Source organism: Hevea brasiliensis, chromosome 9 (assembly GCF_030052815.1).
Source record: "Hevea brasiliensis isolate MT/VB/25A 57/8 chromosome 9, ASM3005281v1, whole genome shotgun sequence".
Lineage (NCBI taxonomy): Eukaryota > Viridiplantae > Streptophyta > Magnoliopsida > Malpighiales > Euphorbiaceae > Hevea > Hevea brasiliensis.
The window spans coordinates 54,108,037-54,118,680 of record NC_079501.1 but is presented as its reverse complement, the minus strand read 5'-3'; the positions used below and the strand labels follow the sequence as shown (position 1 = coordinate 54,118,680).

The following is a 10,644-nucleotide window of genomic DNA, read 5'->3' as shown; positions in this document are numbered from 1 at the left end:
GATGAACAAGTGGACCTGTAATATTTAGAATAAGTTTCAAAAATTTCAAATAATGTTTCCCATATGGTTCATGATTATCCTAAGCTTTTAGGAATGGCAGTTATTGGGAATTCCCCAAGTAAGTCCAGGCTATAACGTTGTCATAAGCTTACGAGACATTGATGGTGGCAATTATGTTCTACTCGCCAAGCCGATTAAACATCTTTTTGTCAAATAGGAATGGGCCCTATGAAATTGATGAGACATTTAGGGTCATTAAAGGAGTCGGATCCTTCTTAAGGAACCCATGCCTATCGACTTGATAAAGATGACCTCTCGAGAAGTCATCACTTTTCCATAGGATGGCTATCCTATTTTTCAGTGTACTCGCTCGACAAGCCAGTTAGAATAGTCACACACTTACGATCATGTTGGCACCCATCAAAGAGGTCCATTATTTTATATTGTATCATCAAAGAAACCCAACTTATCGTTGACATTGCATGCCACATAGAGATCCTTCACAAGAAACCACGAACCCAACAACAATTGTTGTATGTTGTGAAGGAATTTGTGACTATAATCAATACTGAAGAAGCCTACTAACAAAACTACCATGCCGTTAAGCAACACAAGAGGAGCCTCCTTTGTGATGCAACCAGTCTTGCTACTGCTATTTGCGAAAGGTCCTAGGGATGAAATGTAAGTGATGAGGCTTGATAATGATGAGATTGCTGGAGAAAAGGCAGAGTTTGAGTGAATGGTAGAGGCTGAGTGAAAAATTATAGTTTTAAAATTAATTAAGTTTTTCAAAATTATTATTCGGAACAAGAAGAAGAAAACCCTATTTTTTTATATAATTTTTTGTTTTTTTAATTTTATAAGCTAAAGGTGAATTATTAAATATTTAATATTTTTTATTTACATTAAAAATGTTATGCACTTTTTTGTTAAAATTTTCTTGCCTACTTATTTTTTGTCAGCTAAATTACTCGTTATACATTTTTTAGGGTTCGCAAGCTCATTTTAAGCATCTTAAACATCTCAGAAAGTTGTTCTGATTTTTTTAGTAATGGATCCGCATTTCCGTTATTTGATGTCAAACGATAAAAACATAGAGAACCACCCTCTGCACTACTAGGCAGGGATGTGAACCTCAGGCTTTCATCAACCGTTCAAAAAGAATATTTTTTTCCAATTTAAATTTAAATTAAGAAAAGGTTTGCGCGGAGACAAACACAACAGTCTGTAAAAAAGTCTGAGTGAAAGACTGAAAGTGACACTCACGGCCACCAGAGGCCAGAGGCCAGGGAGCTGATGGGTAGTCACTCTCGTCAATGATTCAATGATTGAAGGACCCACACACCCATCAAAGTCCCACCGCTACGAATCTTGACCACAGCAAAAAAAAGAGAGGCCTTACGGTGTCGTTTCACCCCCACAACAAGATCAAACGCCCCTGTGACCTCAAACTTCCTGCGTATTCCCACAGATCACCTGTGCAAATTGGCAGGATGGGACCCATTTCACGTGTGAGGTGCCTAATGGGAGTGTCCCGAAACCATTAAAATTATGCCACGTGTATTTCTCACGTGCACTTTGCCAACCACTACAAAATCCACCTTCACTAGCAAAAATTTTAATGAGAGTGAAGCGGTGGCAGTGCCTGGAGTACTAGCAATCTCCTCTACTCCTTCAGGAACACATTCTTAACGCAACCGACTCATCGGGCCAAGCTTGTAAGTAGCTGTTTCAAACGCCTCACATATTATTTTTTATTCCATTAGCTAGTCGATGGAGATTTCAACGATTTGTGGAGAGATTTTCTCCTTAGTTTGTTGCTGAGATCCTATATATATGTCCATCATTTGGCGTTTGAGCGTTCTCTGTTCTCTTTGGTTTGTATTTGTTCTTCTCTAGCTATTTCATTTTAACATTAGTCTTTTTTCTGTTAGGAGGAGGAGCACCATGGCAAATGTGACAGCTGCACACTTCGTTTCAAGGAGCTCACACTTGAGCATCTATCCATCAGAAACAATGGCTATTTCTGGTCAGATTGGATTCAGGAGCCAAAGCATGACTCACAACGGTTTAAGGTCTCTGAACAAGACGGATAAGCTGCTAATGAGGATAAAATCAAAGGCAGAGAAAAAGGTCTCTGCCACTGAGAATGGCAGGCCTTCTGGCAAAATCATTTGTGGGCTTGGAATGAACTTGGTCTTTGTTGGTGCTGAAGTTGCTCCTTGGAGCAAAACTGGTGGACTTGGTGATGTTCTTGGAGGACTTCCCCCTGCCATGGCCGTGAGTAGAGGATCCGCTTTCCCTTGGCTTAATTACATGCTTCATTCAACTAATTCAACGTGTAATTCTTTTCCAGGCAAGAGGGCACCGTGTCATGACAGTTTCTCCCCGCTATGACCAGTACAAGGATGCTTGGGACACCAGTGTATTGGTGGAGGTATATTATAGTTGTTCTTTTCATCTTTTTGAGAGGCATCATAATCCCTTGTTCTCCTTTTTTTTTTTTTTTTTTTTTTTTTATCCCTGTTGTATTGTAGGATTGTTTCCTCTTGTGATGTGTCTCTCAATTCGGATTTGCAGATTCACGTTGGAGATAGAATTGAAACTGTCCGCTTCTTCCACTGCTACAAACGAGGAGTTGATCGTGTCTTTGTGGATCACCCAGTGTTCCTTGAGAAGGTTGGAAAAACTGTTTGCAATTATGGAAACATGTATAGGACAGAATATTTCCATTTGCGTCTTTTTTCCTGATACCAAAATTGTTTTTAATTTTTAGATATGGGGAAAAACTGGATCTAAAATCTATGGCCCAAGAGCAGGGTTGGATTACAAGGACAACCAACTGCGATTTAGCTTGTTATGCCTAGTAAGTCTAGCATTCATTCCTTTTTCTTGCATATAATTTCATGTGCCTTTCCTTTTTCCCCTAAATTGCATGAAACAGAATGTTGTTTCTTTTCCTAGAGAATGGTGTTTCTTCTTAAAAATGAGATCTTTTATTGCCATGACTGCTGCTTCTACTGCTGGTTTACTTTGTGTAGCTAGTAAATGGTTGTTCATTTTTTCCTCTAATACTTGCAGGCTGCTCTTGAGGCACCAAGAGTTCTGAACTTGAACAGCAACAAAAATTTCTCAGGACCCTATGGTGTGTACTTCTTCTCAAAATTTTAATTGGGATTTTCAATTTCTCTGTTGAGAAGTAACTATTTCAAACCATGCATTTTATTGTCTTAAATTCTTAATACAGGAGAGGAAGTTGTCTTCATTGCCAACGACTGGCACACTGCTCTGCTTCCATGTTATCTAAAAACCATTTACAAACCTATGGGGATTTACAGAACTGCCCAGGTTTTTATTGCCCTTGATTGGAATTGAATAATATATGATTATGGCATACTTGTAAGTGTCATTTGGGGGGTTACAGATTGTTTGTTTTTGTCAATTTGATGGTAGGTTGCTTTTTGCATCCACAACGTGGCATATCAGGGCAGATTTGCCTTCTCAGACTTCCCACTACTCAATTTGCCCGATAAATTCAAGAGCTCTTTTGACTTTATCGATGGGTATGATTTTTCAGAGCAGTTGGTCTTGCCAATATGATTCCAATATCTATTGATTTATGGGTTTCTTGAATTACTTCTCTTGCCGAATGTTGAAAGGCTTTGCTCTTGGTAGGTATGACAAGCCTATTAGGGGAAGGAAAATCAATTGGATGAAGGCTGGAATATTGGAATCAGACAGGGTTTTGACTGTGAGCCCATACTATGCCCAGGAGCTTATTTCTGGAGTTGAAAGAGGCGTGGAGCTGGATAACATCGTTCGTAGAACTGGCATTAGCGGTATTGTAAATGGTATGGATGTCCAGGAGTGGAATCCTGCTGCAGATAAATATATTGGCATCAACTACGATGCCACAACTGTAAGTGCCTTGCTGTAAATTGAAGTTCACAATCAATACGTAATCAATGGCAAAAGATGGTGAATAATGGGATTTTATTGTTCAGGTTATGGATGCAAAACCTTTGTTGAAGGAAGCCCTTCAAGCAGAAGTTGGATTACCTGTTGGCAGGGATATTCCTTTGATAGGCTTCATTGGTAGATTAGAAGAGCAGAAAGGTTCAGATATTCTTGTTGCAGCTATTTCGCAATTGGTGAAACACAATGTGCAGATAGTAATCCTTGTAAGTATCACAATTAAGAATGTCATAGCTCATGTTGTGACGTGCAGAGTGTTTGATGATATGATCTGTTCTTCTCTTTAGGGAACTGGCAAAAAGAGCTTTGAGAAGCAGATTGAACAGCTGGAGGTATTGTACCCTGACAAGGCTAGAGGAGTGGCAAAATTCAATGTCCCCTTGGCGCACATGATCATAGCTGGTGCTGACTTTATGTTGATCCCAAGTAGATTTGAGCCCTGTGGTCTGATTCAGTTGCATGCTATGCGATATGGAACAGTAATGCGCTTTAAACATTCGTCTTCCTTTCAGTAGCAACCATCCTGATTTTAATCCTTGACTGATGGCATGGATTTTCTTATCACTTGCTGGAATGACAATGCATAGCAGTTAATGACTGTAAACATCTACTAATTTTGGCGCAGGTTCCAATTGTTGCTTCTACTGGTGGTCTCGTTGATACTGTTAAAGAAGGTTACACGGGATTCCACATGGGAGCCTTCCACCCTGAGGTAAGTAAGGAGGCGATTGCTCTAGCCATTTTATTCTTTTCTTGTGTAAATACTGAAGCAATGAGACTCCCCAATGGGATATTTTCCAGTGTGACAGAGTTGATCCAGAAGATGTAGCTGCAGTAGTTAAAACTGTCGCAAGAGCCCTTGCCACTTATGCCACTGCTGCTTTAAGAGAAGTGATCCTGAATTGCATGGCCCAAGATCTTTCATGGAAGGTGTGTACATTACTAGGCATCTAGGAGGCTCATATCTCTCGCAGTTTTAGCTAACCCATGACTTGAGTTTTAATAACACGGATGGTAGCATTTTGAAAGAGAAGTAAATGTTTTCAGTTCTGAACTTGAAAATCGAAATGCATTTTGGTTGAATGCAGGGACCAGCCAGATTGTGGGAGAAAATGCTCCTGAGCCTGGAGGTTGCTGGCAGTGATCCTGGCATTGAAGGGGAGGAAATCGTTCCTCTTGCGAAGGAGAACGTTGCCACTCCTTGAGTAGCAAGGATGATATTTTGACGGTCTCTGATATTGACATATATATGGATATATTAAATGCACATATAAACGTCCATTCCAGTTGCACGTCTGCTAGGATCAGGGCGACCTCTGTTCTGGTTGGTTGGTTTGTTTGTTTGTTTGTTTGTATTTTGGTTTAACCGTGCATTCTCTTGCGGACGGTGAATGGTACCTGAATCAATGTCGAGAATTCATAACTAACGTGTGTAATCCTTATTTAAGGAAACATAAGACTATTCACAGCCTTTGCTGGGGGTTATGTGGATAAATAAAGGTTTCTTTGCATGCCTTTATGGTCATATGTGAATGGAGATGTGATTGCATATCACAAAATTTTCTTCAGTGTTTAACTGCCGTGCATGTTCAGGGGGATGAAAGCCTATGAGGAGAGGGACCCTTCAGAAATTTTGTGATTTTTAAAGAGAGAAAATGAAGCTTCATTGTATGAGAAACTCAGCAGGGAGTAGGAATTTGCCAACTGATGGGGAGTTGGGGAGTGAAATGCAACCGTAGGCCGAAATGACGACAAGAGACGCAATGGCTCTGAAACTCATGTTCGCGTATAAGCAGAGCTGCAGCGAATTATTCAGGATTACCAATTCAGAAAGAAAAGCCCATTCATGGGCTATGAGGAGAAATATTTTCAGTTGGCTGTAGATGCATGTAGCGCAAACAGTGAATTCTTGGCAACCAAACAAATCATATAATTTCAAAATTTTAGTTAAGAGTAACACTGCAATTTTCTCGATTGCAAGTTTTGATTCAAATTAAAAGAATATAAGTTTGATACTTGAATTCATTTTTAACCATTGATGTATTATAACGTAACTCCTATGTAAATAAACTTTTTAGCCTGGCCTTAAGCTGCTTGTGCATGCTAAAACTCGACCAGCCTATACTCGGCCATTAATTATTGGCTGAAACCATCCGACCCAGCCGCGATTTCCAATTTATTTTAAGACGAATAATTGTTATATGCACACACCGTTACTTGTTATTTAATAATATACTCGTTGCTCTTTTTTCATGCGTAATTTGTTAATCTTTTATATATGATACAATATTATTATAATATATTAATTTCTTTCATTCTATAATATTAAATTATCATGATCATAATAATGAATTATTACAACCATATGCGATTTTAATTAAAATTAATTTAAAAAATTAAAAAAAAATAAAATTAATAAAATATAATACTTTTATCAATTAAAATATTATAAATAAAATAGTCCAAATATGATATATGAATACTAATATTTTCATTTTATAAATTAAAATTTTTATTATATAATATAAGTTAAATAACTACAAATAATATACCTATTAAATAAATTATCAAAAATCATACAAGTATTATAACTTCTGAAGCTATATAATTTAATTAAAATATTTTTATTACTTGAAAAAGATTACTTTTGACTAGGATTAATTATCCTTGTTTTGTTGAAAAACAGTCATTAATGAAAAAAAAAAAAAAACCACATTCCTATCGCAACTCCTACTTCGAGTTTTAGTAATATTCATCACTTTATTTATTACCCTTTCAGGGATGATTCACAAGTGCTTCTACTAATGTGCCTTGCGAAAAGAGAAAATAAAATTAATTAGTAATAAAAAAATAAAAAATACTTCTGGAACAAATCGAGGAATAAGAATAAGTAAAAATTAAGCAATATAACATTAAAATCAATTTTAACTAAAAAAAAGAAATGATTTCTTTTTGGTATTTTATGATTTAAGATGCAACAGTAATAAAAGACAAAAATAAGAAGATAATTATTGAACGTAAAATTTGATAAGAGTAATCTCGCCACAAAAATTATAATCCCAATGAATACGCCACACAATGAACTCTTGTGATAAATCAAGACTTCGCCACAAACAAATAATGTTTGATAAGAAAGAAAAAACAGCACTTGTTATTTATTAAAATTCAAAATGCTTTGAGCTTACAAGAGTTGACCTTTATATAGGTTAATTACAAACACTATAAAAGAAAAATAACAAGTTTACTAAATAGGAAGTTTGAATAGTCTTCTAAATAGGAAATAATATTGAATTTTTTAGAAAAAATACTTCAGAAATCTGCTCATAGAGTGATGCACGAATTTGAGGAGATTTGGTGACTCTTCAACCTTATTTCCTTCCTTAATTGAAAGATATTTCAATCTCTTTCTGATTTTTTTGACTTGGTCAATTTCAAATAATAAATAAAGGCCTTTTACACACTTATGGGCTTATTTTCTTCATAATTAGCCTATTATCTTTATTTTAACTTGAGTCCAAACATTTTAGTTTACATCCATTTTATATGTCTCATGAACTTGTCAAGTTCAGCTCAATTTCTTTAATTCTGAATACAAGTAAACAAAATAATAAGCTTATTTTTAGATCTAGTTGATGGGCCTCGTATGTTATGTCATCATGTAACACATCACCTACACTTGCTTAAAGGCATTGCAGCTCTTACTGAAATCAATGGAATCGTCTATGGTGTCTTACATTTGACTCAGTTTTTTTTATGACATCTCATTTTATTTTGTGAGATGAGTTTGTAATCAGGTTGCACATATTGGCAGCAAATGTTGTAAAGGATCTATCATTCATATGTAATCCCTTGCAGCAATTCCACTTTGTATTCTCTCCTGTGCCAACTTATCGCCATTTATAAAATATCACCTTTATATATATATGTTCAGCAGTTCAGGATAACACTCTTTATTTATTTATTACTATCCATTAGATAGTGTTTTATCTCCATTATATTTGTAAAATTTTATTATACAAATATGACATCAAATACTTATAATTCCATGCAAATATTATTACAACATAATTCTATTAAATTTTAAATATTATATATGGATGTTTTTTTTATTTTTTTATTTTTGATAAATTATTGTTTTTAAAATTTTATGATATTTTTATTTTATTTAAATATATTGATTTAAAATAATTAATGAGATTTAGTTTTTTATTGACTTTTAATAATAATATTATTAAATAATAAGGATTTATTTTTAATATTTAATAATATAGTAGTATACAATGGACTTATTAAAAACGGTGGACAATCTTTCACTTAAAAAGACAAATTTATCCGTAATTTTTTTAAATATTAAAATAAGATTATAGAACTTGTAAGAAAAACCTTTTTTTTTTCCTTTTTGTATTAATGATCGTTATATGTTTAACAGCTCAAATTTTTGCGGCTAAATTAGTATATAACAGCAATATATAAATTATTACATATTATTATTGTAAAATTATAATAATAGGTATTTCATAATAAAATTTATAGTTGCTGAAAAAAATGGCATTGATAACAATAATTATATTGCTATAAAAAATTTTCAATAGGAATAATAATTGTTGCTACATATTTTTTATGTACTATTAACAACAATAATTTATATTATTATTGAATATTAACTTTATAAGCAGTAAAGTTAAAGCTGTTGTAAATTTTTTTTTTTGTTAATTCTAACCTTTGTTGTGGTGTGTTATCATAGAATACTCATTAAATTTCATTTTGAATTTTTATATTAAATATTAATGTTAACGTAAATAAATACGTGTTAATATGAATAATTATCTAATGAAAACTGAATTCTTCTCAAAATATGAATGTGACTAAAATATAAGTGCAGTATTATTATGCAATTGTGAATGTAACACCCTCCCGGTAACCACTTCGTACATCCTACTATTCCGGTGACCAGTGTCGGTCCGGACAGCTAGAATATCCGGAAAAATATTTAAACTAAAGTCAGGAACCATAATTAACTCAAATATTAATAAGAAAAATTTAGTAAAAATTTTAGAAATAAAATACAACCAAATTAAACGAGCCGGTGCCCTAGCGATGGGTAACCAGAGGGAAGTTGCGGTTCTCGCAACGAGGAGCCCTAGACCCGGGGAAAAAATTATAAAATAATTTTTGGGACTCCAGAAAAGGGTTATTGAGGTTCACATGGCATTAGAATGCCAAGAAAATACCTAGAAAAATTTTTCAATCGGTACAGACAATTTTGACCCGTTAAGCCAAACGGAGGGCATTTTGGTCATTTCGCCTTCAGAGGTGATTTTTGGCCGACTTGTCCAGTTGAGTAAATAATTAATATGACATAAAATATGAATAAACATTACTAGAAATTAAATTGAAAATGAGTAGTGGAGAAAAGAAAAGAAAATGGGAAAAAGACTTATTTATGACATCATTGTGATGTCATTTAAAATTACCAACCAATCACAATTAAGCAACTATTTGACTAACAAATAAAAGAGACTAATAGAAGACCAAAATAACAAAAAAATGCAGTAGCCATCCCTCTTTCCCATTGCAGCCGAAACCTAGTCCCATAGCCACCCTCCATTAAAGCTTTTTCAAGCTTTAGATTTCCATCATTTTCACCATATTTCCCTACCCTCGAAGTACAAAAATTAATTATTTCACCTTGAGAAGAAGATTGATAGTAAGAAGAAGAGAAGAAAGTGAAGAATTTGAGCTTTTGAAAAGCTCCTAAGTGAGGTTAGTGCTATACTTTCATTCTCACTCCTTTAATCCTTGCTAGAGCATCATTTTAAGTTAAGAAATTGTAAGAATTTGAAGTAAATCATATATGTTAGAGTATCTTCAATTTTCGGCAGCCCTAAGGAAGGATGAGTTTGATTGTTGTAATGAATTTAGAGTGGCTAGAAATGATGTTTAAGGTATGAATATGCATGGATGTTGAACTAGTGTGCTAATTGAGGTTTATGGGTAAATTAAATTGGATATTAGGGTTTTGAGAAGTAAAAATTGACTTGGCTTGTGAAACTGTTAAAGAACACTCTAATGGTCAATTAGTGACCATTTGAGGTATGTTGACCATAAATTGGACTAAAAAATGGCATGGCAAAGTGGAATGGTAGGCTGCCTAAAGACAGCAGAATGGTGACTGAGATTCCATTCCAATTACACAGCCATAACTTTGGCTGTGTTGGTCCAATTGGTGTTTGGCCAAATGGACATGAAACTAGGCTTATAATGGCACATTTTTGCTGAAGAAACCATGCCCAAAAGACCAAAGCAAAAGGACCAAAAGTTGGCCCCAATCCGGACACCCTGCAACTGATTCTGCAGAATGACCAAATGAACAGTAACTGTTCATTTGGCCATAACTCACTGTAGATTTGGTCAATTGACCTGAAATTTTTACAGCAATAAGTTAAGACATATACAAACAACTTTCATGAAGGAACCTACCCCAAATTATGACCAGAACCAATTCAAAAATGCAATCACAGTCACTGTTCATGTTACTGTAGATGTGGTAATTTCTGCAGAATGGGAATCCGGCCAGCTGTGGTCTTTGGGCCATATCTGGAGCTACAAAACTCCAAATGGAGTGATTCAAAAAAGGAAATTCTACTAGACAAAATAAGGAACAACTTT

At 34.7% G+C, this 10,644-nt stretch overlaps 1 protein-coding gene across 1 annotated transcript; it reads left to right on the top strand.

Moving 5' to 3' along the window:
* Window positions 1–1,566: 1,566 nt before the first annotated feature.
* Window positions 1,567–5,490, top strand: LOC110670417 (granule-bound starch synthase 1, chloroplastic/amyloplastic). Its single transcript, XM_058153781.1, has 14 exons — window positions 1,567–1,718; window positions 1,935–2,280; window positions 2,357–2,437; window positions 2,581–2,679; window positions 2,777–2,866; window positions 3,082–3,145; window positions 3,248–3,348; window positions 3,454–3,563; window positions 3,676–3,919; window positions 4,005–4,181; window positions 4,263–4,454; window positions 4,601–4,687; window positions 4,777–4,905; window positions 5,064–5,490. Exons 2-14 carry the CDS (start codon window positions 1,948–1,950, stop codon window positions 5,178–5,180), a joined length of 1,824 nt encoding a protein of 607 aa, XP_058009764.1. The 5' UTR covers window positions 1,567–1,718; window positions 1,935–1,947; the 3' UTR covers window positions 5,181–5,490.
* The last annotated feature ends 5,154 nt before the right edge of the window (window positions 5,491–10,644 follow it).

Excerpts from the sequence above, each read along its gene's own strand:
- LOC110670417 (XM_058153781.1), top strand. The coding sequence starts at position 1,948 with ATGGCAAATGTGACAGCTGCACACTTCGTTTCAAGGAGCTCACACTTG. Across the intron at positions 2,867-3,081 it reads GATTTAGCTTGTTATGCCTA|GCTGCTCTTGAGGCACCAAG; the intron begins GTAAGTCTAGCA and ends TAATACTTGCAG. Across the intron at positions 4,455-4,600 it reads ATGCTATGCGATATGGAACA|GTTCCAATTGTTGCTTCTAC; the intron begins GTAATGCGCTTT and ends ATTTTGGCGCAG.